Source organism: Penicillium vulpinum (genome assembly GCF_028829585.1).
Source record: "Penicillium vulpinum strain IBT 29486 chromosome Unknown utg000003l_segment0_segment0, whole genome shotgun sequence".
Lineage (NCBI taxonomy): Eukaryota > Fungi > Ascomycota > Eurotiomycetes > Eurotiales > Aspergillaceae > Penicillium > Penicillium vulpinum.
Genome location: NW_026643243.1, coordinates 5,736,601 through 5,764,123, shown reverse-complemented (window position 1 = coordinate 5,764,123; position 27,523 = coordinate 5,736,601). Strand labels below are relative to the sequence as shown.

At 46.3% G+C, this 27,523-nt stretch overlaps 7 protein-coding genes across 7 annotated transcripts; 4 read left to right on the top strand and 3 right to left on the bottom strand.

Annotated features, from left to right (window-relative positions):
* Positions 1 to 1,710: 1,710 nt before the first annotated feature.
* On the bottom strand, positions 1,711 to 3,528 carry N7479_007221 (sugar porter family MFS transporter; the record flags this gene model as incomplete). Its single annotated transcript, XM_057254915.1, has 4 exons — positions 1,711 to 2,091; positions 2,147 to 2,452; positions 2,519 to 2,923; positions 2,992 to 3,528. 4 exons carry the CDS (start codon positions 3,526 to 3,528, stop codon positions 1,711 to 1,713), a joined length of 1,629 nt encoding a protein of 542 aa, XP_057108777.1.
* Positions 3,529 to 6,471: 2,943 nt separating this feature from the next.
* N7479_007220 (autophagy protein 5) lies at positions 6,472 to 7,548 on the top strand (the record flags this gene model as incomplete). Its single annotated transcript, XM_057254914.1, has 3 exons — positions 6,472 to 6,591; positions 6,640 to 7,069; positions 7,145 to 7,548. 3 exons carry the CDS (start codon positions 6,472 to 6,474, stop codon positions 7,546 to 7,548), a joined length of 954 nt encoding a protein of 317 aa, XP_057108776.1.
* A 502-nt stretch (positions 7,549 to 8,050) lies between these two features.
* N7479_007219 (SAM and PH domain-containing protein) lies at positions 8,051 to 10,749 on the bottom strand (the record flags this gene model as incomplete). Its single annotated transcript, XM_057254913.1, has 3 exons — positions 8,051 to 10,447; positions 10,506 to 10,697; positions 10,747 to 10,749. 3 exons carry the CDS (start codon positions 10,747 to 10,749, stop codon positions 8,051 to 8,053), a joined length of 2,592 nt encoding a protein of 863 aa, XP_057108775.1.
* A 4,195-nt stretch (positions 10,750 to 14,944) lies between these two features.
* On the top strand, positions 14,945 to 17,053 carry N7479_007218 (Zn(II)2Cys6 transcription factor; the record flags this gene model as incomplete). The annotated part of the gene is made up of 2 exons (XM_057254912.1): positions 14,945 to 15,014; positions 15,072 to 17,053. The coding sequence occupies 2 exons, from the start codon at positions 14,945 to 14,947 to the stop codon at positions 17,051 to 17,053; spliced, it is 2,052 nt and encodes a 683-aa protein (XP_057108774.1).
* Positions 17,054 to 19,322: 2,269 nt separating this feature from the next.
* N7479_007217 (uncharacterized protein) lies at positions 19,323 to 19,976 on the top strand (the record flags this gene model as incomplete). Its single annotated transcript, XM_057254911.1, has 1 exon — positions 19,323 to 19,976. The coding sequence occupies one exon, from the start codon at positions 19,323 to 19,325 to the stop codon at positions 19,974 to 19,976; it is 654 nt and encodes a 217-aa protein (XP_057108773.1).
* A 5,087-nt stretch (positions 19,977 to 25,063) lies between these two features.
* Positions 25,064 to 26,260, top strand: N7479_007216 (uncharacterized protein; the record flags this gene model as incomplete). Its single annotated transcript, XM_057254910.1, has 2 exons — positions 25,064 to 25,838; positions 25,893 to 26,260. The coding sequence occupies 2 exons, from the start codon at positions 25,064 to 25,066 to the stop codon at positions 26,258 to 26,260; spliced, it is 1,143 nt and encodes a 380-aa protein (XP_057108772.1).
* Positions 26,261 to 26,713: 453 nt separating this feature from the next.
* N7479_007215 (putative secretory component protein shr3) lies at positions 26,714 to 27,466 on the bottom strand (the record flags this gene model as incomplete). Its single annotated transcript, XM_057254909.1, has 2 exons — positions 26,714 to 27,333; positions 27,421 to 27,466. The coding sequence occupies 2 exons, from the start codon at positions 27,464 to 27,466 to the stop codon at positions 26,714 to 26,716; spliced, it is 666 nt and encodes a 221-aa protein (XP_057108771.1).
* Positions 27,467 to 27,523: the final 57 nt, after the last annotated feature.

Below are 27,523 nucleotides of genomic sequence, written 5' to 3'. Positions count from 1 at the left end.
AGTCGCCACCGGTCAGGAGGAAGTTCCGTGAATAGCTCCCAAGGCCATTTCTACCTAAAGATGGCCCTGGAATTACCCGTACCAAGGTTGTTACAAATTGATTCTATGAATATACTTGTAGTTTTGAGGTTATAACTACATATATGTACTTACAATATAGCCATTACCAAGGTTGGTTTGGTCTTTCCGTGAGCTTCCTGATTATTAGCCGATCATTCCCCCTTTAAAGCGCATGATCTGATGATTTTCCCCCCTAAATTTAGAATGGAGCGATTGCGTTTGAGACAATTCACATCTCTCATTGGATAGTCCAAGACTTGTGTCAGTTCCCAACCAATAGAAATGGCCTCAACTCTGCAACTTAATCCAAGTTCAAAGTTCTTCCCCAGATAGGGGGATTATGGTCTAGAGCTACTCTGTACCCTGTATGTTGTACATCGTTTCAAGGTTATGGAGTAGATCAGATACTGCAGTTCTTCACATATTTATATGTGAGCCCCGGATTTCAATCAACTTGGGGTTCTCCCACATATCGCTTCAAAATATTTTCGCCATGCGACGCGGAGGTAAAGGAGACTCGATCTTCGATTCTATTCTTGATCCCGACAGACATCAAAATTACCTGGAAATCCCTGCGACGATCCTAACGTCTATGTACTTGGATATTTTGCTTATGCTGCTTACCTTGAAGCAAGACATTTAATTCGAAAAAGAAATTATTCAGCAAAAACTGCCAAGTCAGCGTTATTCGCCGGAGAGGGGAGAACCATAAACGCCCAACCTTGGAACATATCTCATCCATGGATTTTCGATACCATGTGGTGATCCATACCCGATCTCGTGGCATCCATGCATGACGTAGCCACCCCCAACCTTCCAAGATTGGAATCAAGAATGAAACAATAAGTCCAAAGGGACGATCCGATGGTGATATCATATGCAGAGGCATAATAAATCTTGCTTTGTTGCCCAACTCACTATGGAGTACTATGAGGCATATTATCCATTAGACCTGTCACTGGCCAGACCAGGAATCGCCAATCCACAGAATTTTTATACATGCTGTCATATCAATGGGAAGGGTCGATCCTAAGATCCTTAAGTATTCCGCGCATGGGATATGGAGACGGACCAGAGAACATCGCAGTGCGAGGCGAAGATGCAGGCTTATGAGTTGGCTGTTACTATGTTGCAGTGGACAAATGGCAGTGCGGTTCGAAAATTCACAATGGTGTCGGTGCTTACTTGTTGATTCGTGTGGTTTTACACCCTATATGGCGTATGAGATAAATACACATTCGTTCTTTTTGAGAGGCCACGCGGCCAGTGCTACGGACCGCCCGACAATCACGGATTGCTGCGCTGCACCGGTAATTGATCCGGATTTTTTTCTTCTAAAAATGATGCTTATGTGTTAATAGAGGACTAGAGTGATAATATCCGGACTTTTGAGGTATTGAAGTTGATGGGGGGGAAACACCGGGGGGGGAGTCGGCTCTGCGGCGCTGGTTTTTTTTTTTGGATTAAACTGCCACCACCCAAAGATGGACGAATGACTTATGCACTGCTAACTTAAAGAAGACCAACATACAGTATGCTTTTGTGCCAATTAAAAAATAATTCCATAAAAATGCACGTCAATATATGCATATGCGGCGTCTATACATGTCCATAAGAAACTCTATACATCCTCATTTGTAACCGTATCGCTCATTTTTGGGTTCCTTCATCGCGAGGCACGGGCGCAATTGAACCGGTGTTCTCCTCGTGGTACGAGGTCTCCTTGACCTCATAGCGGAACTGCTCCTCCTCTTCCGCAAGGGCGGCCTTGAGCATCTTGTTTGCTCTCCAGACGGGCTTGCAATCAAACAGGCGATCGACCTTTTCAAGAGGGATCCCACTAGTCTCAGGGATGAGGAAAAAGGCAAAGAAGAATGCCAAGAATGACAGTGCAGCGAAGAAGAAGTACACGCCGTAGTGCATCTTGTCGAACATTTGTTCGGTGAAGCGAGAGACGAGGAAGTTAAAGAGCCAGTTGCTGGCAGTCGTGGCAGCCTGAGCCAGGGAACGGAAATTGGGATCGAAGAATTCCTGATGGTTTGTTAGGAAAATGTTTCATTGAGGATGGTAATAAGCAATGACTTACGGAATTAATAACCCAAGGGGTACCATTCCAAGTAGGGGTGTAGACCGCAGTCCATAGGTAGAAGAACACAATGGCCGCAATACCTCCGCCGTCCAGAGACGAGCTGGGGTTATCTTCGGGCTTGACAACACAGATATAGGCACCGATAACCCACATACAGATCGATCCAGTTATGGCACCAACAAGGAGCAGATTGCGCCTTCCGAATTGATCGACCAGGAACAGGAGCCACACGAAGGTCATGATGGCCTTAATGACACCGAAGATACCGGTCATCAGGTTGACGGTGTTGGGGTCGATACCAATCTAGGCAGCATAAGTTAGCATAACTAATCGATCGTTAGAAATGCATCAGATGGAGCGCAGTCTTACCGATTTAAAAATGGTAGGCGAGTAGTAGTTGATGGCATTAATACCAGAGCCATTTTGCCAGAAGAAGAGCATGCAGCCCAGCACCAGGCGGTACATAACGCTCTTATTTGTGGCAAGAGCCTGAAAGGGCTTCCAGAAGCCAATACCGATGGAGGTTCTCTGATGCTCAAGAGCCTGGTCAATAGCAGCCACCTCTTCGGTGATATACATTTCGTCAGCTTCCAATTGGCGGATCCAGCAAAGATTCTCCATCGCTTCGCGGCGCCGGTTCTTGAGGAACAGCCAACGAGGGGATTCCTTGATCCACAATGCGCCGATGAAAAGCAGACCAGATGGGACGAGCTGGATGGCGAATGGGATGATCCATTGCTCGTGATTTTGAGGCATGTGTTGGTCGACGCCATACTATCATAGCTAGGTTAGCTTTAAATGAAAATATAGCACAGGGGAAAATGCGGGAGAGGGAGACACACATTAATCCAAAACCCTAGCATTCCGCCTATCTGCCAGCCAAGCTCATACAGGCCGACGAGTCGTCCTCGGATGGCAGGTGGCGCTAGTTCAGAAAGATATATAGGAATGATATTCGAGGCTATGCCGGTACCCAAGCCAGACAGCACTCGACCAGCATACAGAATGCCTAGCCCTCGTGCACTGTTGGCACCGAGTTGTAATCCCGATCCGAGAAAGAACACAGTGGCGGCAACAGCCAAACTCCATTTGCGGCCGATGAAGTGGCCGAGGGCGTATGTTCCCAGGGCGCCGAAAAAGGCACCAGCAATGAAAAGCGAGACGATGTTTTCGCTAACTAGATCTCGTTGTGAAGAAGACATCTCGTCGAGGCCGAACTCCTTCATGAAGGAGGCGAGTTTGATAGTTGTACCGATGAAGGCACTGGTATAACCGATCATATTGGAACCACATGATGCAATGCCGGCGAGTGCATATACACGCCAGTTGTAAACGGACTTGGGCGTTGGCCGATCCTCAGCAAGCGTGAGAATGCCCATGGCTGAAGAGGTGACAGCTCAAACTGTGAGAGGGATGATAGAAGGTGATAATCAGAAGACGAAGAGAAATTTGCTCGAAGGCAGATGGAAGAAGAGATTTAAGAGGTGCTAGAACGGGGCCATAAGTAATATCCGCTATCCTAATGGACTATGGATGTACGGAGTATAAAATCCCTAACTGGCCCCCCCCAACACACGTCGCCTAAAACCCCATAGACTGGGGCAGCATAGTATGGGGTTCAAAGGTGAGGCTATGATACGGCGATGATTACACATGCATGGAGATTTCCACGAGTGGAACATTGGCCGGGGTAGCGTTTTCCCCAGAGGAAACATTCAGCCGGCAAATAAGCTTTACATAGTAGTACATATAACCTATATTGAAATACTACGTACCATTACTTCCTCGAGGAAAACATCAGGATGAGAGTTTCTGTTCTCTATGTTTGTGCATGGAAATATTATATTCAAGAGAGTTTTCTTAAGTGTAGTTAGTATATTGTAGAAACGTTGGTGACATATACTTTTGCTTCTACGCCGGAGACTAGTTTCGCGCGTTTAGCCGTTCGATTATGCATATTATTGTATTGGGTCGTCGGTGAGGTCGCCGGTGAGGTTCATCGCCCCCCAGTGACAGATTTTTTTCTCTATCTACTCCGTAGTTTGGGTGGAACTGTACTGCAAACTGTAACAATGTGGAGAGACTGGCACGGCGAAATCCCATTTGCTAAGTGAATACCCCATGCTTTCGTTTCCCCAATTGTTCTGGGAGATGTTAGAAACATTGCCTATAGGGGAGAACCCTTAACCATGTGTGGAGCCGGAAGTTTGCCGAGCTCTCGGGAAGGCGAATACATGTCCGAAGAGCTACGGAGTACGGAGTAAGTACACGGCAAATGGAAGAAGGGGTAAAAGTCTATTTCATCCCTGCCGACTTCGGCCGGAGTAAGCGAGACAAATATAGAAAAAAGAGGACCAATTTTCAGCTGTAGTGGGACATACTGTGCTCATAGGAGGAATCCTTCCATTTACATGAGTTGTCGCTACCTGGAATCCCACACTCCCATAGTATCTCCCGGAAGTGGCGGCATAGGTCCCCACCGACCCGGGATAGTTACTTACCCTAATGCACACTTGCACTAAACGTAACTCCGGGATTTATATCGCAGAGATCGCCAGATCTGGGCTACCAACAAATAGGGAGATATGAGCAAATATACTGACTCAGTATAGTTACATTACTACATAATTCTGATGTTGTTGCCAGTGGTGTTTTAATGAGAACTATACAAGCTCTTTTCGGCCCGGTTCCGGCTTGGAAGCCCTGGCGTAGCCACCCGGCCTTGGTACTCCTGGGCAAAAATGCAGCATTGAAATCGATATTGAAAAAGTGGAAAATCTTTATCCAGAGAATTCTACAAACCACATGCAAATTTTAGAGTAAAGGACGTTTGTTGGTACTAATCTGTCCTAGTATACTAGAGATATATTATTAAGATATCGTGCTCCTGAATCTCACAACTTACCGCTCTACGATTTTCGCGATAAGTTTGGGGAAATATCTAATACTGGAGGAACTATGCTATGTGCTTGTAGATACCTATCTTCCTTGACCCAAAAGATCCACAAATCTGGGTTTCCCCGTAGAACCTCCAGATTACTGATGAACAGGTATGGTGTATCATGGGTTGTGGAGACCATGCTCAGTTTGGTTGATCTTTCAGAAATTGGACTGCTACATGAAGAACTTTGGACCAGTGCAGATACCCCAGCCTTGAAGTCTAATGATTATATGTGTAGCATATCTTAGAAAATCTACACTCAATTTCTCTCATTTTGGCTGCCCCGTGTCGACAGCAGGCTCCAAGACGAAAGCCACTGGAGCTCCAAATTTCAACAGAGCAGCATTCCTCCTGTCGACTGTAACTAGCTATAAGGCCAAGCCTTGAGTTGGTCTGCGCCTGTAAGGGAGTCACATGTTGCCCAGAGAGTGGCACTCCGGGAGAGTGTTTGGCCATGCAGTTTTCGGGCGGCAGTTTCCAGACATCTCAGATTATTACAAAAACATTTTCAGCTAAACCCTTGGCATGGCTTGCCAATTTTAATGGAGTTGCTGCTTGTGCTCATTTGGTCTAATGTGATATTAAATCAAAGCCATGTTGATAAAACAAATATCTCCATGCAACACAGTTGGGTGAGAAGTGTGAATAACGCACCAGAATAGCGTTTAATGCAGCGTGATTGTGAAAGACGCTTGATATGCAAAAATATTTTGCATAGTAAGATCTCACAAATAAAGAGATCTTGGGCAATCCAGAAAGTTCACAAAAGAACTGAATGCCCAGGTGGTCAACGAGCTTAGTCAACGAACATAGAAGATTGGAAAGTTGGTGCTGTATATTGAGGGTCTGGAGGATATTAGTCCCCTAAATGGCTTCTTTGTCTTACTTCCCATCATACAGCCTGTGTATGAATTGAACAAAAGTCATCGTTGCTTTAATTCTAAGATATTGGAGAAACAGAAGAGAAAATGAAACCTGAGGCACAAATATTGAAAAGTATTGCCTGAGGCATCAACACGTGCCATCAACATTGGGCGCTTCAAGTCACGCTATGTCAACACAAACCGCCAGTATCTCCTTGAATCTCAAACGCTTAGTTCTTGAACAATCTCAAAGAGTGCCTGGCTGTCCCTAGAATTTTGTGGATACGTCGTTTCCTGGATCATGACCACATCTAAAGCGGGGCATTTCCAAACTGCACGTCTTATCGGTTGAAGACATGCGAATCTCAGCGCGTATCTAGTAATTCAAAACACGGTATGTGAAGATCAACTGTATTTCTCTATACTGTAGATTTTTCTATGAGCTAAATATATCCTAACAAAATCAGCAGAAAAGCAAACATTGGAAGAACTACTGGAACGACTCATCTCTTATCACGATGGAAAACCGGATGTCTCTTGGCTCTATCCAGAAGGCCGTCTGGGACGGGCGCCTGCCCTTGGAGATTGTCTTAGCTTCATCAGAGAGTCGAACCTTTGACAAGACCGACCCCTATCTTGTATGTCTGTCCTTCGCTTGATATATACAAATGCTGATCAGTTGCTAGATCGCATCTCCGCGCATCTCATATCTTCCCTCGTTGCTACCCAAGCTTCGAGCTTTCTTCTCAAATTTTTTAATAGACCCTAACTCCCAGTCTCATGATGGCTGGTTTGAGTTTGAGGGCGTGCCTCTGAAATGGCACTACCCAGTCGGGCTATTGTTTGACCTCTATGCAGGAGCAGACCCCGCCTCAAAGACCATCGCCAGCAGTAACGAGTCCCCCGAGAGCGGGTCATCGCTGCCATGGCGTCTGGTAGTACACTTTAGTGACTGGCCGCATGACCTTGTTCGGCTTGATGCTGATGGAATGGTCATGAACGACGCCTTCATAAACAGCGTGAAGGAGGCGGATTTCCTACGAAACGGTACAGCCAAAGGCATCATGAGTCTCTCAAAAGAAGACTCGTCAGGACTTTGGAATGCCGTTCAAGAACGTGAGTCAGCTATTCCGTATAGAAATTTATCTATTGCATCAATGATAGAGACCATTCTAATGCGAAAAAATACAGTCGATCTTCTTTCCTTTCAGCGCATATCAAACATCCTTCTTCCTAAGCTCTCACAACCTTTCCGCAACGTTCCGATCCGTATTTTCCTACCACTCCCACTGGATGCTGAGTCTTCCTCCTTGAAAGTGGTGCAATCGCCCCTTCCTCCTTCAATACCAGCATTGAATATGCAGTCAAGTCAAATGTTGAGCTCGCGGATTGGCTCCACCTCCCAGCCTCAAACCATCGGGACTGTTTTGCACACATTGCTGCCAAATCTATTTCCCAGTCGGAGAACCCCGGTGCTTGCAAAGCCAGTATTACATGGTGCTGTGATACCCATGTCTGCTCCTATTGAAGAAGTTGTGAGGAGCTCTGCTTATGGAGATGGGTGGGCATATCTCGTCGTTCGGATGATGGGATGACACAGAATAAATCAAGCCTTGGAATATGGTACCGACGACTTTGCACTTTGCAAGATAAAAATGAACCATATCCAACTGTATCCTAGTAGTGTAACGTCAAGTAAAGGGTTATCATTTTCCATACGATGGCCTCGAGATCTCTCCAGACAACCTTGCACAAGAAGATATACAAATAAACTGGGACGTCTATGAGATCAAGTGGGATCGCATGGTATAAATAAGAGGTAAGATTTTCCAAATTAACATTCTGTTTAGTTCTCGCAACCAACTGTTCTGTAACTAAATGCAACTATACTAATCAAGGGGGTATCAGTCCGACCGTCCTATGACGATGCGTCTTGTGGCTCTGTCCAAGGGGGTAACAAAAGAAATACGTATGTATGTACCAACAAAAGCGCCAGAGCAATGAGACCCAATTCTTTCGGAAAAGCAAAAAAGCAGCAGACAAATTGTACGCATACATGCAAAGAGCTGAAACTAATGCGACAACAAATATAAACACTCAAATGACATTCCCGTTAACAACCATATCATCGCCACTGTCCCGACCCTTCTTCAGAGCCTTGGCAAGCATAAGCTCACGCATCCAGTCGATACGCTGCTCACGAGACTCGACAGCGAAGTGGTGGGTCTTGACAGCGTTGTTTCCGAAGAGAGCCTTCTTCTGACTTTCCTTAGTGGCTGGAATAAGAGAGAAAGAAAAAGCAGTACCATCACGGCTGTCAGTGTTATTGTTTCCACTGCGCAGGATTGATCGCTTAAACTTGGATGTCAGCTTGGAGCTTGTCGCCTGTGATGAGCAAGCGACGGCATATTTGTCAACCTCAATGTTCTCCAGGGCACGTGAGAGACGGTGCGCATCACGCTCGTCCTTGTGTCTGGCCAGGTTGGTGCCGTGGAGTGTGTAGTGGTCTTTGGTCCACTCATGTCTGAACATGTTGGTGGTCTTGCGCGTCTTCATGTATCCCGCATGGGTAACATCCGGGTTTGAGGCCAGAGAAGATAGCGAACCGCCGAACGCATGTTGGTTCATGCGGGGGGTTCGGATTAGGTCTTCTGGACCCTCGATCGGGGTCAAAGTCTTGTTCTCGTTCACTTGACGGAGAGGAAGAACATCACGGGAACGGGCCGAGGTGCTTCGTGCAAGGTAATTCTCAGCACGCAGAGGAAGATCACCACTGGGACGGGTTGAGGTACTCCGTGCAAGGGAATTGGCATCACGGAGAGGAAGATCACCACCGAGACGGGTTGAGGTGCTTCGGGAAAGGGAACTGGCAGCACGGTACGGGGGGAACAAGTTTCCGTATTGCATGCTTGGGGGCACAGATTGAGACACATCACGGGAGATCGGGTCACTTGGGATTGCAGTAATAGGGACATCAACTTCAGAGAATGGTGTACCTTGGCGGTAGGTCTCAATTGCTTGTTCTTGATGGGTGTGACTGAATGGGCCAAATTGCTGTACAGCAGTGGGAGATCCATTCTCATGAGTGGGAGTGAAATATCTGTTGGTGGTAACAGCAGTTGTCATATCTTCTGTGACTGGGCTTGTCGGGATTGTAAGCTTTGGAAGATTGCGCAAATTTGCAGCCATGGAGTTTGGCTGAGCAGTTAGCGAAGACATCTCCTCAAACCCATCTGCCGGTGGGAGGTTGTAAGTGTCCAACCCAAGGGATCCAGGCTGGGGGAAGGCATTGACATGCTGGTGTCTGAGGAAGTTTTGGATTGTTTCTCGGGGATCCAAGCGCCCTACTTCGCTCAGGGCTGCCTCGGACAGTCTTGGACCGGACCGAGGGCCAAAAACGTCAGAAGATGCCGCCACTGAGAGCTCAGCCTCGGACGTGGGTCGGAGAAGATTTCTCGCGGTTTCAGGATTTCCGGGGCTACCTATGAACATAGCGCCTCCCGCGCCCCCCTGGATATCTGCGCCAGGGTATTCAGTAGCAAGCTTCTGTAGGTGCTTCCGCTTGAGTTTTTGAAACTTGCTGCATTGCTCCCCCTTTGTGCACTTGTGCCTCGGAAGGAATTCCTCGATTCCTACAATTGAAACAGCATCTGCAGTCGTAGTCTGGTTCCCAGTCTGTCCATTGGCATATGAAGAGAGAGCTTCGTCTTTGTGTGATACAGACGCTGGGTAATATGACTCTGTGGGAGGGGCTCTTCCAGGGGTCAACTCCTGGGGAGCAAATCCCTGGTGGGCAAACTCCTGGGAAGCAAATCCCTGGTGAGCAACCTCCTGGGGAGCAAATCCCTGGTAGGCAAACTCCTGGTGGACGTACTCCTGGGGGACAAACAATTCAGGAGAAGATCTCCCATTAGAAAATGTCCCCTCGGATTGAGATGGGGCGTCCGGAATCTGCCCCGGCTGCATGTGCTTCATGAGGTATTCAATCGATCCAATAATCTCATGACGTTTGCCCAATGACTTGATTTCAAGTTGCTCCTTGAGTTCCTCCTTTGTCAAGGCCATCAGAACATCGCCGGTGATATCATTTTCAATGAACGCCTCACGGATTGCGTCGGTATATCCACTGATATATAGCCAATGAGCAACCTCAGTGGGAGTCCAGTTCCTAATCTCCTCTTCTGAGATGTGAGACACGTCAGGGTACCGGATGCGAAAGGCCTGCGGTGTCTTAGGGGACAACGGAAACCGTTTGACGAAACCCTGGATAGGTGACGGCTCAAAATTGTGCAAAGATGATGGCTCAATATAAACCTCAACATCTTGAGGTTCACTCCAATCTCTAGAAACCCTAGATCCTCCGAACAAACTAGGACCGGAAGGACCCTTGATCTGTTCCTGGTCTAACCGAAAGGTAGGCATATGATTCCTTGGAAGAAGATCTGGAGTTGGTAACTCAGGGCTCGAAAGAGTAGTGTTGCTCCCGTAACTGAGCTGGTTGTTTGATACTAGATTAGCTTCCGTATTTTGGCACAAGGATAAGGGCACTTACCGATTGCATACTCTGCCGGTAAGGTTCATCCCAATCGCCGCGCTCAGAATCGATGTCATCGAATAATGTGGCCCCTGAGTTAGGGCGCGGCTTTTCAACAGTCTTTTTGGGATAGAACAGGTCGTGATTTGTCGTGTCTACCTTTTCAGGTACCACCCTTCGCCTAGCAGCCAGTGCTGAATTCATTTGAAACTGAAATGGTTAGCAGGGATCATATTACTCCCCTCGCATTGACACTTACCATGTCGTTAGTCGTGAGGATACTAATCTTCAAGATATAGTATAATTAAATGAATGTGTTATATTAGTGGTTCCCGCACAGCAGTGAACCAACTAGATATGAAAGTTAAAAAAAAAAATAGAAAAATAGAAAAAGTGGCGAGAACTGGGAAACCCAACAGAAGTTTGTGACACGAGGGGCAGTTGGGTTATAATAAGTCTGCACTGTGTGCTAAGATAATGGAAAATGATACTAGCTCTTGTAACAGGATAGCGCCGAGGAGGGCGGGAAGCCACAATCTAGCCAACCCGACTCGTTCAATAGGACAAAATGTCCGTGCCATGGCTGGTAAAACTCAGCGCGTAAAAAGTCGGTAGCAGAGAACAGAGGCGACTGGTTAAGAGCAGGAATTCGAGGGTATGCGTGATTGTGATGCGTAGTGATCCACCTGCAGTAGTTTAGGTTGAGATGCAAGCACCTCGCATCGGCATTGCCCAATTAGAGCCCATTACCGTAGTTATTTCGTACTATTTCAAAAACAACACGGCCCAAACTTGGACCAGTTGACGTTAACTGGCTCAAAGGATGCGTATTTCTCTAAAGCAACCGGAGAATGAAGATGTGACTGGTCTGCAGTTAGCGCCCATGCAGCAACCCCTCCCCCGCTTCACACTTTTAGTGATCCGATGCAGTGTGACAACCACACATCAACTCTTAATTAGCGCTACGCCATTCCCTCAGGAAGTGTACACTCCCGCTCAAGATTACTATATTTAATTGCGATTCCATTCCTCGAGTCATGTCCCTAGTTTCTTCCTCCACGTTACCAGGGTTTCGCTTGCCAAAGGCGTTCCATAACCAATACTTAGAAATATTCCCGGTTTTATTCCCCTCAGTTCTGAACTAAGGGCTTGGTGGCTTGAAATATGGCACATGCTTTTTCTATGCCTGTCATATTATTCGTTGATATGAATGTAAATGTTGGGGGCTAATCAAAGGGTCTGCGCACGGATGCAAGGATGCTTATCAAACTTATGTCCTTTGGAGAGGGTTTGTTGTCGGGTAGAATCATACTATGAAGATAACTATAGAGTAGAATTATTGTTTTAACCTCCGAGAAACCCAACACTGAGAGAGTTGGGGGCTAACGCGAATGCAACGTTGATAACCAATTTCCGAATCTTTCCAGCCTTTCAATTCTTTCACCGCTGTGTTAAAACCAGATTATTAGGTCTGAAAACCCAAATATACCTGAAGCCAGGGGGTTGGGATGTGCCATGTGCCGCATATCCCTCGACCCGTATTGATGAATTCCGTATTAATGAATTAGCTGCAGTTGTTTATGTGGAAGAAATCAAAGCCCTAAATTGCCAGGCTCAACTAGGAAAACGTACTCCGTACTATTTCTTGATTGTGTTGGCCCGAGATAATCGTATGATTTAAATCTTACTGTCAGCGATATCATAGGTCAAACAGATTATCTTCGGCTCTACGGAGAATAAGATAATGAGAGCCAACCCGATTTACTCCGTCCAATATGAGAAATCGAGATTGGAAAGCATGGCTGCATGAGAGTTCAGTAGCAGCATACAAGGGTGGCCCAGATGACACGGATATCTGCAGATATCAATCCCGTACTCCCTACAGAGTACTCCTTGTTTATTTCCAACCTGTCGGCTGTGCCACTGTTGTGCCTGAATGGTTGTGTAATTACAGACTTTGGACTTTATCTTGGAACAATACTGGACGACCCCATGCCAGGCAAATGGATTCACAACACTTGGAATAGCACCTCATCTTTGCCGTCACCGCTGATTTAGTTGAGATTGAAGCATCTCAGGTCTCAATGCGTAATCAGAACAGAAATGACAAAAACGTTTAATGGTCACACGTGCAGTCTGCATATATGTATACTCGTACGACTACCTAAATGTGTAGGTCATTTATATAAGGAATACAAATTTACGGAGCATACATCATAATTCAATCTATTACCCAGGAGAACGGAAGCCGACATCAACATGAGAGACATCATATCAATTGATATGGATGCCTTTACGATCGGTATGGACCACAACCCACTCAGGTGTTTGAATAATCGCCGATACGTGGCTCTCAATAGTCGGTCAGAATAGTAAGGCAACTGATCAGAAGTTAATTATACAGACCGTCGAATTGAGATCCACAAGTTATATCATATATACGGAGTAGGGAGTACTTGATATCATTATTTCCCGATAACTAAAGCTCCAAGTGGATTAAGTGAATTCAGAATTTATCTACACGTCCTAGTCTGTGATGGGTCAAGTTGTGTGATGGTCAAAGGCACGAGTACTCCGTAGTTTCCTCATTGTGCGTTTGTCGGCTGGATGTGTGGATCGAAAATTTCCAACAGGCCGGGAGTAGTTTGAATGGTTGGGGTTGACGCAACATACGAGAAATTCCAACTCCCAAGCAGTCTTCGTACCCCATAAGCATGTTGGCTGCGATAATAGGTTGATCACTCATTATTTCTTCTAGCCGCAAGTCACGAGAGTCAAACTGCAGGTGGCCGTTGCTGGAAATTACATACTAGGGAATAAAGTGACTTGGCATTCTAGCAGTCTGATGGAGTAAATGCCCTACGTTGTACCAATTGAAGTTCGATATTATGAAATTATGAATTAATTGACCTATTTTAGGACTCAACTCGATCTCGGCCAAGGGTTATTAATAGCAAATTCTTTCAAATGTAGATACTCAAGGTTAATTTGACCCAAAATTGAAGATTTGATCATTGCATGCATAGGTACTCTGTATGCATCCTATAGATAGAAAAAGAAATGTGTGAAGTAAATTAGCTCTAATTATGCTCAAGGTGGGCGGTTAAGTGTTGCTAATTAAGGGATATATGCACGCTAAATGGACCTTGAAAATGACGCTAAAGTCTTATCACATCACATCCCCCGCTCAAAACTGCACGGAGCACCCGTGGACAATCTGTGGGACTACAGGCTATACCCTAGTCATACTCTAATCATCCATTCGGAGCTCTCAATCACCCCAGTCAAGTAGTGAGCAATTTTCCAATTGTGTCCTCTTTGTCCAATTATGATGCGAAGATTGAAAGCTTGGCTTTCTCCACCTAATACTGTCACACTACTCCTTCAGTTCAATCCACCAGCCTTCTAGAGATGATTGATCTCAGCCATTGGTTATGAATCCCGCAATCAGGCTTTTACTAAATTTGTCCAAACATTTGCGGCATTTTTTTTCTCTGAATGTAGTAAATTAACGAAAATTGATCTCGGGCCTGTTGCTCGTCACATCTCACCCCCGCCTGCAGCCTTCGTTCCTTGCAGGTCAAGGGATTTTGTGACAGTGGCTTTGACTACGAGTAGTATTAACGCTCAGTTGGTTTTGCCAAAGGATTCAAACGAACCAACAATCAATTCTGACTGTTGGGTTGGAATGAGATTATTGCGCAGTGGGCAGGAACTAAAAACCAACACGAACCCCGAAATTAATCCAGGTCCAATGAGGTATCTGCAGCCACCCATGTTACGGAGTGGAGAGCACAAAATCCCAGCCCGACCGAAGGATCTTTTCATCCAGTCCTTCGAGGAACTTGGACCCCAAGGTGCATACGCTAACGCCGCCATGCGACCTCAAGTCACAAAATAACGGAGCTAATTGTCCCAAATTTAGTCTCAAAAGACTGAATTGCAACATTTACTACCGTTTCTGCAACTCTCATTGGTCACTTACATCTGTTGGTTTCCCAGTCTAGCAATATTCGGCGATGATCCAACCCCAACTCGTGCTGATGACCCCCAAATTATCCCGATCTTGCATTCAATCTATGAACTGTGCAGTTGGATTCTAAAATAGAAACACCCGCTTCTGCTTCCACAAGCTATCATGAGTTTTAAAGCATCGTTAATCCCACAGTTTTAGTTCCCCATCCTCATCATCTTTCCAACAGTTGCTCAGCCAACCATCTTTCTTTTCTTTCTATATTGATAGACCACAAAGCCTGCTGGTTCAGCTTTACCATAATACCTCTCATCTCCAATCGATTTTGGTCTTTTGATTATACAATCACCGTTATCGATCATCCCGCAGTCACCTAATTTCGATATTTCAATATTTCAATATGCCGACCTCGAAGAAGTCCTCTGCCTCTGCTAGCCAGCCTCTTGCCTCTGCTACTCAGCCTCTTGCCGCTGCGCATACGTCAATGCCTGAATGCGCCCCCCACACACATGGAAACAGGGCGAATGGTCGGCTGCACAAGCGATCCCGGTCTGGTATGCGATCCGCCCTTATCTTTCTATCGCCCCAATGAACTATACTAATTGGAATAGGCTGTTTCACATGCCGCCTACGTCGAAAGAAGTGCGATGAGAACCATCCTGCCTGTACCGCCTGTGTTAATCTCAACGTGCGATGCGAATACAAACGCCCGATTTGGTGGGGAAATGCCGAGCAGCGGAGAGCCCAGAAGGAGCGCATCAAGATCAGAATTAAGCAAACCAAGATGCTGGAGCGAAATGGTAACTACTCCGGTATGTACTTCTTCGATCCAGACCTCTCGTACATTTCAACTAACATCGGGGACGCTCTAGACCCACTAACTCGCCATCGTCATATGCCTGCGACATCGCCAACTTCACCTGTGCACGAAAATGGTCGCCCTAGGTACAGCGACTCTTATGATCTTTTCTCATCCCAGCTACCCACCCCTGGGTTAGGAAGTGCCCCTCATGGACCCTACATACCTTCCTATGAAGTCGATGTGCGAACTGAGCGACAGACATTTATCAACGATGTGCCTATGCGTCATGATTCTTCGACATCAACATTCAGCGCATTTGCACCTCCCCAACTCAGTGCTCCGATGCCAACTTTCGCTGGCGATGAATGGTTTGGAGATGAATATTTTTCACAGGCCTCAGCATTTAATGGTGTTAATCCTGGAGACAATAATTCTGGCTTTGATCACACACGCACACTGGTGCAAAGCACCATTGCTGTTAGCGACCATGACCGGCCACTTCTCGATCACTTCATCCACAATGTGTTGCGCCAGATATTCCCCATTCTGGAAGCTCACCAAAGAGGCCACTTGCGCGCGCAATCAATTCTCCGAGCTCTGGAAACAAATAAGTGCTATCTTCATTGCTGTCTGAGTGTTGCTGCAATCCACCTTAAGACTACTGAAGGGTTAGTTGGAGAGCAAATTGACCACGATATTATGCGACACCGTTATGAAGCCATCTCTCAACTATGTCAGGCTCTGGGAGATGATGTTAATCACGATGAGATTTTAGATGCAACTCTTGCGATGATCTTCTTTCACTGTGCTGTTGGCCCCTCGGATGACTACCTTCCCGACATTCCATGGTTTGATCATTTCCAGGCCGCGTCAAATCTTGTAACCAGACTCGGACTTCCTTCTGCAACGGTTGAAGACTCCACCGGATACCTGGTTCCCCCATTTAGCATGAGCTTGACTTCTTGGATTGATATCCTGGGCTCGACAATGGTGGGCAAGACTCCCGAATTTGCTCATCAGTACCGATCAAAGCATTTGGGCGGAGCCTCCTCTGGTTTACGCGAGATGATGGGATGTGATGATCGGATTATGTATCTCATCTCTGAGATTGCTTGCCTGGACTCCCTGAAGAACGAAGGTCGGGTCGATGACTTGGCTGTTTGCTCTCATGTTCAGGCGCTGGGACAACAACTCGATTACACAGCGCCCGCCGATCCTACGCTGGAGAACCCATTCTCACCTGCAACGGGAGCCATTCGCCCAGACGCCCTGACCAAGACCATGTCTCACATCTTCCGGACTGCAGCTCAAATCTATCTTTCCAGTATCGTACCCGGCTTTGATCGCAGCCAAACAAGCAATGAGAGCCTGGTCACCGCAGTAACAGATGCGCTCCAATTCATTCCTCCTGGTCCCCATGGCTACGACCGCTCTCTTGTCTGGCCACTTCTCATGACCGGCGTGGTTTCCGGACCAACGAGTTCCTTCCGATCCGTTCTCGCCGATCGTGTCGCTGCACTGGGTGACCATGGTGACCTCGGTAGCTTCGGACGCATGTACCGCCTCCTACAAGAGGTGTGGCGCCTGACAGACGGCCCATTCAATTCCTCTGAAGTACAGTCTGGAGATGACTCTCACAACTCCTCGCTCACCAGTCCGATTTCCAGACTGGACAGCTCCAAATCCCCCTCTGGCGCTGGCGCCACTATGGGTGGACGGGAAATCAAGAAGCAGCAACTCCACTGGAGGGACATCATGAAGAGGAATAACTGGCACTACCTCCTTATTTGAGGAGCATGTTTTACTTGTATTTTCATTTATTCTATTTCTCACGAGGTTGATTCTCGTTCTGGCTCACCATTACCTTGATGGTAAAAGATACCCACTTCGCGGCCAGGCGTTATTTTTTGTATGCGAAACAATTTTCTATTTTAGTACATATTTCAATTTTTGCTCGAAATCCAAGAGATATTATGATATTATACAAACTTATTTTCTCACTTCTCTCTGTAAAGGACACACATGTGTAGTAGTCTTGAATGCTAAAGGCCCTAGAGTATGTTGAAGGTTTGAGGTTAGAGTTGTAATCTCCCGAAGGGTTGATCATGCAGTTTTCTCTCAGAGCATACCTACCTAACAAGCTTGGAACCTTTAGACATATTGTCTTCTGGATATATATCAATCAAATGTTATCATTTCTCCTCCAATTATTTGTAGAAGCTGGGTAAGAAGTCTGATGTTTGAAATGAGTGGCATGTCTATGTTTATAACCTACACATGTAGGAACTATCACCGATGGCAAACATGAAGGATAAAGCCAATTGACTAAAATAACATTCATTGTTTCGGATCCTGCACAATGATATTGCAGTGCCGACTGGCGCTTTCGAGGCATCTCGTGCATCAACTATATATGGCAAAGCGCTTGTTGCTTCGCCAACATGAGTAAATCACGGCGTGAACAGGTCCAAACCCCCTTGTGAGATTGCCACAGCGATAATGAAGGTATAGCGTGTTGGTTCCATTACCAACAAAAATGGAAATGTTGTTTCACAATCCACCAAATGAAAGCATGAATACTCCCAGACAAGTGGCGATAATCATCTTTCCAACTCAGGACCTTGACGATAAATTACATTAACACGGAGTTTAAGACTTTAAGATCCTAATTTCTTTACTATCAGCGCCAAAAACTAGGAGTATCATTTATATCCAACCCAAGAATCTTTTGAAGACTGTTATGACCACATGTCTGCCCAGAAGAGCTCGTTGTCAAGAGCTCCCCCTAGCAACAATTTAGTGGGACAAATATGAATAATGTCCCTGTAATAGATTTGGCGCTACATAGAAATCCCCGGGGCTATTAATATCATGCAGCTTCTGAAGAAATGTGGAGGCAGGAAGCTTCTTCAGAGATCTGGTAAAACACATGAATGATTGGACCAAGAGTTCAAACTGCACATGTCAAACACAGGTCCCTGTTAGATCGTCTAACTCAAAACACAATAGAACCAAAGGAGATGTTTGGGTTAGCGCGCTCCACTAGAGCCAAAATAGGGTGTCTTCAATTCTCAAACCAAGATACCCCTTAAAGCGAGCCGCCAACGGAGCTGCAAGCTGTGCGCGGCAAGGCTGGACGAACCAGAGCGTGGCATGGGATAAACAGCGGCTTGGATGCTAGGGCATCACCTAGGACAACCGCTCTCTCTGGGCGTTCCTTGTACATAACATAAGGGGGTCTTTTGATTCAGATAGCGCGCGTCAGCGATACTCATGTTGCTCCTGCGTATCTTTGCATTTCTGCAGCGGGTACAGAGGGGGCGACGGTCCAAAGAACAGCAAAATGGAAAGTTATAAAGATCAAGACCCGATGCTGTTTTGATCCAGAGACATTCTTCTACAGTTTCTTCTTAATTCACTCGAGTTTGATTTGTTTCCTGGCCTTGACGGTCAAGTCCTAATTTACTTTTTTGGTTGCCTTGTTTGCATTTACATCGATTGTCAAGGGAACAAACAATAATTTCTACTTGGAAAACATTGCCGATATTTTTTCTGGGCCCTCGCAAAAACGGCACACAAATAGTAAGTCTGAGTTCCACTGCCACACTGTTGCCGCCGGTGTTGAAGGATTTGGGGCTCAGATGGAGCCCCCTTTGATGTCGGTTCGGCCTCGAACCCTTGTTCAACCTTTGTAACTTACACAATATATTACAGTTCTGTTATTTTACGGTTCCAAACGTGAAAATACCGGTATCGCCCAACGGTACCAGGATCATCCGTCTGCCTTGCTCAGATAGATAAAACGGTCTCCGCGTCCTTCGGTTTTTGCTGCTGGCCAGTACACTCTTCTGTTCTGGGTCTCTTTGCTGTCGCTTCGAGCCTTGTGTTTTTTTTTGTCTTTATATCTTTTTATCATCTTCCTTCACTTGTCTGCTCCACCTCGACTACTTTACCCGCGGCCCCTCCCTCTACCTACTTCATCAACCCACCTTTTTAATCGTCACGCGTCTGTCAAAAGAACTCGATTGTTCAACATCATTGTGATTGTGACCTGGTCAAGATGCCGAGCGTCAAACCCATTCTTCCTCCTCTAAAGACGCCAAAGACTGAGATTTTCCCATCGCAACTTCATAATGGCTCTACATCCAGTGTTTCCGACTACACCAAGCAGGAGGATCAGTCGACTCCTATTACACCTCCGATAGCCTATACAGAATTTCTCAAGGCCCTCACACCCGTCTTTACTGGCCCTATGAGTGCTGGTATCAACTTTCCCAAGTATATTACCGAGAAACCCTCCACTGCTACATCGCCCACCTCTCAACCCGCGAGCGCATTCAGTGGGTCATCGTTTAGCGATTCGGTCAGGTCCCCGACTGTATCTTTGCCACCACCTACGCCGAACTCTGCGGCACCATCTCGAAGGAGCTTCCTTGGTCGCCGCCTTCGTATCCAGCCCTCGAAGTTCTCGCCGAGCGCGGACTCTCCCCGCAGCGCAACACCCTGGAGCGCAACACCCATGAGCGCGACGACCCTTCGATCACCCTACTCACCATCTGATTGGACTCTGCGCTATTACGATTCGCCCCGCAGTGGAAAGCCTGTCAGCGTGAGGCAAGTTGTCACGCGCACGGTGACCTACAAGCGCACTCAGCTTGAAGCACCGCCGAAGGGAAAGCGGCGCAAGTGTCGGGAAGCCAAGGAAGTTGACTGATAGTCTGGGCTTACGAATTATGCTATTTGATTCATGCATTTGGCTAGTAGGTGGTTTTAGCGTGGGGGCTGGATTCGGCGTTACGAGGTGTCCTTTTTTTTGGTTCAAAATCATACACTATAAGCCTGGTGCTTTATTGTCTTGCTTGCTTATGTTTCTCGATGCCGTGTTAGTCTACCTTCGAGGTAGTAATTCTATGAATACGTTTTGTGGTGGCTTGGGAACACTGTCATTCGTGACTAAGGCCCCTTGGACATCGGTACATATGGGGGCCTTTCCTCACACCGACACTCGCATCTGATGGAATACTTAGTTGAGGAATATTTTATGTATTATTTACATTGTTTATCATGGTCAGCTTATTCTCATTATAACTCACTGAACTGTCAAGTGCTTTCCCTTCTTTGACCTACGTAGGAATTGACCTTTCTGTTGATTACATATGTACATATGTAATACTTATCCATGGATGCGCTTTCTGCCCAAAAGTGCACGGTGTACATAGTCTGCCTACGCTACAACATGTTGTCATATTAGCTTTGAAGTATTGAACACGTCACGCCACTTATACACTGCCGAATCGGAAAAAAACTTGGCTTATTAAATCTCCAGCTTTAGCTGCTTAACCAACAATTGATCCTTGATCGGATAGGACGAAAATCGACGAACATCCGCTTTGACCACGCCCAGACATGGATGGCGGACCCTAGTGAATAGTATCGGTAAAAACCAACAATCATTTTGCTATGTACACTTTGAATAGGCGCCTTGTGTTGGCGCTATCTATGTTTTCGGGTACCATTGCCCCCATTTCTCCTAACGCGCATTCTACCACGTGTCACCCGTGCAAGAGGCTCTAAAAGGTTGATCCGTATGAGCCTCATTTATTATACAAAAGTACTTAGTCAACGCATTCTTTTCCCGGTCACGAGTATCCAAATCTTGAGGATCGCAAGTAAGCTCTAGAAACACCCGTGGACGTTTGATCATATAGAGAATACTCTACTATAGAGGCGCTTTATTTTCTACACGTATATATTCTTGAACAAAGGATCTGAATGAGGCTGAGCAAGTCCTTTGGCCCCATCCCTATGGAGTATACGGAGTACCAATAGCAACATGCATCTGGAAGCCAAGGATTTTGTACAAATCCACAGACCAGCCCCCAAAACTCAAGGAGTTGCATATGAGTTCAATTGGTTAGCTTGATCGATCGAGTTTGAAATGTAAACCAAGGTTCACTGCTGGCATGGATGCCCGTCGACGTTATCGGAAGAATTTTGACTCGTGCGGCTTCATTTCCAACAAAGGAATATGATATCCTATAGCATGATAGGACCCGGCCCCTACAAAATCAGGCTTTACTCGGATTTTGTGTAAGTCTCCTCGGTCTACTTCGAAATGCGCAAGTACTTGAAAAAATATTAGTGGCCCGAGGACATAATAACCTGAGGAAATATTAATACATAAATACATACCTGTTCTATTACGAATTTCTTAAAGTAATATTACCACATACTGGCAGTACCGGTGTATACAAAGGCCAAATTTCCTACTAGGTATGTACTAGTAGTTTACTACTTGAGCTATATTGAATGTATCGTAGCACTAGTGCGGTAAATCACATCTTTTTTCACTATTCATGCATGCTACGAGATCTTCCAATTTTGCATTTATTAAACTATCCAGTAAGCACATAGAATAAGAGGTTTCCCACTTCGTTCAGCAAACACAAGCACCGAGTACAGTTGTGATGTACGAGACTGGGGCGTGACGGTGATACTAACGCCACTGATTGGGCCGCATAGCGCCTCCCGTGTTTCAAATTGTCATTGAAGAAGTTTGATCAGGGATCAAATCACTTTTGATTAACCCCCTAATGTTTCAAGGTTGCGCCTAGGATATGGAACACACCAGTGTTTCATATCTCTAATCAAGCGCGCTATTCATGGTTTGAATATTAGTAGAGAGGCATCGGTACGCACCTAGGTGATCAGGAGAGTTGTGTAACCTGACAGTACCTACTAAAGAGAAAAAATACACCGACATGGCATTCGAATGTTCATTGGGACGAAAAGCAGGAGCACTCATGACCCCTTTTTTTAAAAAAAAAAAAAATATATATATATATATAAAGTTTCTTTGCTCTCCGAGACTATATATCTCCAGTTTCTCCTGACCCTCTTGGGTGTTTATATTGGTTCTTCCTCGAGGCATCATCACAGAGGACCCAAAACAAAAATAACATACCACTCACATCCCTGCCATTCTGACCAATCAGTGATATTAATGAGGGGCACCGAGGATGTGCTGAATTCAATTAAGCGCCGGCGCTATACTTATTTTGGATAAAAATAACGGGAACCCCCGGGGGATTCAGAGTGTTGCTCCCCCCACTATCGCTTGGACACTACTCCGTAATCTAGGTTCCTAATTGCCAATTGGTCAACATCATATGTACATGTAGGTGCTCTATGTGTGACGTGATTCAGGTCACCTTTCTTACCAGCCTTCTTACTCCGTACAAGGGTCGAACTTCCCAAGGTTATTTTTAGCCGACAATACTACTATGGCTTCTTTGTGCCAAGGCGAATAAATTCATGTGACCTCTTCTTAGTAGGGACTACAAATATATATAAATAGAAAAGGGATAATTTGCCGAAGGTACATAATCCATATAGAACTTCTCTAGTCGATTGACTCAATTCAACCAGACTGTGTACGGTGTACCTATATGAAATCAAACTTTACCCCTCTCATGAGCAATACCCAAGGGACATGGTAAAAAGGGGCAAATCAATCATCGTAGTTCTACGAGTACTTTCTCATAATTTTCACGGCTGCTGTACAACCAATCAGACTTGCGAAGACTCAGTTCTCCTATGAGACCAATCATATCCAAGAGAGATAGTGAGGGGAGGAGGGGTATGCATATTCATATGCAGTGTGATATCTCGTGCTATTTATGTATTCCTTTTTCTATTCATAGGTACCTCTTTTTCTATTCATAGATATCTCTTTTTTTAGCTCACGATGAACAGGGGTGTGATATTTTTGGCTCTCAACGTCAATGTAGAGAAGTATGCTTGGATATCGAGATATAGAAATTTTGTTAGGTACAAGGGCATTAGATATACAAGCGGAACAACCAAGTCTGCGTTCCATCCAAGGAATCCGCTCTCATTTAATATTGCCTCCGACTTGGGCGACTCATTCTGATGATTTGGTGTAACTATCCAGTATGGAGTACTAAGAGCCTATTTCCGTTGTTTGCAATACTCGAAGCTTTGAATCAGAAACCGAACTTAAGCACCGATCTGTCTCTCGAATCAACATCATATCTGTATGAGTTTAACTGCCTGTGCTCCACCCAGCCATACTCTGGTCCGTGTCTGCTAGCCACGAACTATACATCTCTTCCAATGAGAAGCTGTAAGAGCTTGAGATCCCACTCTCCTGCACTCTACTTCGTACTGATCATCATCAAGAGTATTATTCTTTCATCCCGAGTTCCAATAATAGCTCTTAGTAGCGCCTATATCTTCTATTTTTGAATGTCATCGTCGCCTTAGACTCCCTTTGGTCTCGACGATCACACAGTTTATGGATATCAATTTCCGACAACCAAGGATATCCAGCGGCAACCACGAAAAGCTTTGGCCGATTTTCTAATTACCTTCTCCACTAACCGGTCATGAAGCCTCGAATTCAGCTGACCGTTTCTCCAAGATCTTGAGGTCCATGCCAATCAGGATAATCCTCCTGGGTTCTCTGCAAGACAAAAGCTCTCCATCACAATCTTAAGATTAATTTTAGAACACAAATCTTCATTGATGCTGCTTCTCTTCGTGTGTCTTGCCGTCTTGAGCAAAATGCCGCTGCATGGTCTCTTCCATTTGCCCCATACGAACCTTGTTGATCCCGACCTTGCATAGGGGCTTTCACACCATCCGCGCATGTTCCTCATGGCCTGCTACCTCATCCTCCTATCTTGTTGCTTATTTGTATGATACAGTATCATACCTAGGCCTGTCTTCATACGAAAACATGGGTATTGTATTCATTGATGAACAACATCACGATTTTTTTCAGTGGCACTACCTGGACGCCTCCCGATTACCCTTGACTGTTGGCGCTCGTGCTTTGCGCTTGTCGGTTTTGGCTCTATATTTAGAAGCCTTCCTCGTTTATCAAGCCATCCTATGCACTTCCTACATATTTATACTTATACCACCCCTCAATATAGACCCTAGCCTACACCTTGCTAATCTCTTTCCTTTTAGTTCTTTCTTTTGTTCTCACAAGGCAGCAACAGTCACACCATTATTTCCAGTCATTATATGCACATTCCAACGAGAGATAACTGTTATATTCTAAATATAATCAATCTCCTGGTTTGTGTGCTTGTTGATTTATTTACCAACTTTGACAACTTTGATTTCTTGATTGGGACTTATTCAAGAAATACTAACCCTCTTTTCCTATTTGCTCTCCCTCGAGCCTTATCTCTTTCTTCTTCAACAAATAAAAAAAAGGAAAGCAAAAGATAATGGTCTGTTGCCATCTTGGTTTCGGGAGCACGGCTATCTAACTCAACATTATGACAGGTTGGCAATTTCAAAACTACACAGGTACCTTGCTAACAACAAATATTTCACTGGAGAAGCTGTGGTGTCCATAGATAAAATTTTAATGTCACAAAGCCAATTCTTGGATGTTGCATAAATGCCAAGAGGCGGCGGTTCTATAATTAGAGGAACCAATAGACCCCCTGCTCCAACTTTGCATCCCAGCAATACATGAAACTACACGAGCAACCCCGACACGGCAAGGCCTTTGACGACTAATCCCCCTGGAGGCTTCCAAGGTTCCAGGGTTTCTTTTTTGCGATCCCGTGATCACAGAGTCGTTTGTAACAAACCCCGCCCAAGTTCGTGGTTGCCCACTTCCGCCCATCCGCCCTCTGTATCTTGTCCAGCGCACTCTTCCTCTCCCATTTCCGCCCCTCGTGTTTGGCCAGAGCCCGCCCCCATTTTCTAGTTCAGATCTCAAGTTTTCCAAATACGTGCTCAGCACCCTTCATTGCCATGGCTCAAGCACCGCCTACATTCACCCCGGACAGCGAATTCGCTGAGCTAGAAACATCTCCAGGCGCTAAGAATGGGGGTCTTTCGATAATGGCCATGGCTCGGTTCGAGTTCGAGGCTGGCCGGGGTAACGATGGCACTAAAATTCTGATGATTGAGTGGGAGGACGACGATCCCACCCGATCTGCGACGGAGGGGTCGTGGCATGTCTCATGGACCGGCAAAACTGCCACAATGCCCACTGACGAAAGACCGGGTGACAGCCTGCGCCGTTGCTACTTCTTGCTTCCGCCTAATACTACCATTCCTCCTGTTGTCACTCTGTCATATGAGCCCCATTCCTTGACTGAAGAGTCGGCTGATAACGCTGTGCCTGCCTCCACGAGGCCAGAAGACATCTTCCAGCTTAATCCTCTCCCTGCCATTTTCCCTCCTGAATTGGGCGCCACGGGACGGACAGCCGGCAAGAAGGGCGTCCTGCATACTATCTGGGCAAAGAAGCGCCTGCAGGTTCTTGAGAGTGAGATCGAGCACGAATCACGTAACAATGTGGAAGGAATCGCGCTGCTCATGGCGATTCAGGAGAAGGAATGGATTGAATTGAACTTTGGAATAGGATCTCGTGCTGTCGACTCGGTTACCAGTGGCCATGACTCTTCGAATTCATCCTCCATGTATCCAGCCACCCCGGTGTCGCCTGTCAGCGGCAGCAAGCTGAGTGACAAACTCAAGGGACTGAAGTTGCAGACCAGCGAGAGGGGGTTGACAGGAAGCGGTATGTGTTTCTGCGCCGAGTGACATGTCCTAGAATCTAACTAGCTTGAACTAGGTTCCCACGGAGCATCGCTTCTTTCCCCGCAGTCGCCTGATGTTGCTGTTTCCTCTTTCAGCTCATTCCGCAATGTCGCTAATAGGCACATACACTCTATGCCAACGCCTCATACTAATCCCACCCCTACTCCAAGCTCTCATATTAACCCCTCGGGCCCTGAATCGCTGAAACCCGTTGCACTCTTCCCGCCTGACTTCCTCCAGGAGACTCAACGGGCCAGCGATCCCACTGGGTTCACAGCAATGGGCGCAGCAATGGGTCCAATCTCGCACACTCAGAGCAACGATTCCGGCGAGGAATTGTTTGCCAAGGCTCTGAGCCCCCGCTCACCGGATCTCCCTCGGAGCCCATTCTCATTCCGTTGAACTTGAAATTCTCATGCATGATATGATACCATACCATCTCTCACGACTTGCGCAATGATTCCCCTTCTGCGGTGCCATACCATATGTCCACATTACATGCATCTACGATCATTTGTCTATCTTTTCTGTTCTGTCCATATGCGGGTGCATATCATGCCATATTCTCTCGTTTTTATCTGTTATCTTGTTCTTGTATGGACACGCCATACCACACCATATCTATGGATCGTATATGTACATAGACGAAAGTCGAATTCGACGACCTCCTCGACAACTAAGAAAAAAAAGGCGTCTTCAATATTTTTCCTTCGCGACAGCATATCCCGTCTGCGTAGGTGACTAAAAAGAAAATAATAGCTACCAAGCAAATCAAGTAAGGCACCACCCACACCTAGTATCCACATCCCTAAGGCAAACACGAAAGAAGGCAAGAGAAACAATCAATAACTGAAATTAATTGCTCTTCTTACGCTGACTTCCCTGCCGACTGGACTTACCAGCAGTCGCAGTCGACGAACCGGAAGCAGTGACAGTAGCATCCCCAGACTCCTTCTCGCTCTTCTTGCTAGTAGCAAGCGATTCATCTTCCTGCGCATCCTTGCGCTCCGCGTACCACTGTCCAGCCTGCAGAACCAGGATACCAACAAGGACAAGCGCGAGAATAGTGTTGCTAGCAGAAAGAACCTTGAGCGAGTCCTCGCGGCCAAGGATCTGCTCCTTCTCGTCGACAGTAGTAGCCAGGTCAACGCCGTACTGGCCGGCAGACGCGAGGCGCAGGCCCTTGACGATGTTGGCAATGTAGACTGTCACGCCGCACATGTAGAGGACCAGCGAGGCGCCGTCGAAGAGCATGTTTGATTCAGAGGGCTTGTAGAGCTTTGTGAGGAGGCCGGCGAGGCCGAGGAAGATTACGATGTGCAGGATGCGTGGGATGAGCGGGGGCGAGGCGTGCAGGAAGCGGAGGTGCGCCTCGAGGTAGTCATAGTGCGCGGCGGGGGTCAACACCGTTGACCACAGGATCGGGTAGTCGTAAGGGAAGAGGGAGAAGATAATGCCCAGGAAGAAACAGGTGGCTAGTTGGGAGATTGTGTTAGTTTATTGCAGTCTCGTGGCCTCTTTGCCGTTAGGACCCGGGAAAGTTGGTGATGCGATGGACTTACGGCAGACAATGAGGAAAGTCGCGAACGACCCGCTTTTGAAGGCCATTGTGGATTTTGGGAAAGCAGATGAGATTATTTTGAAGAGAAAGGAGATGACCAGGGG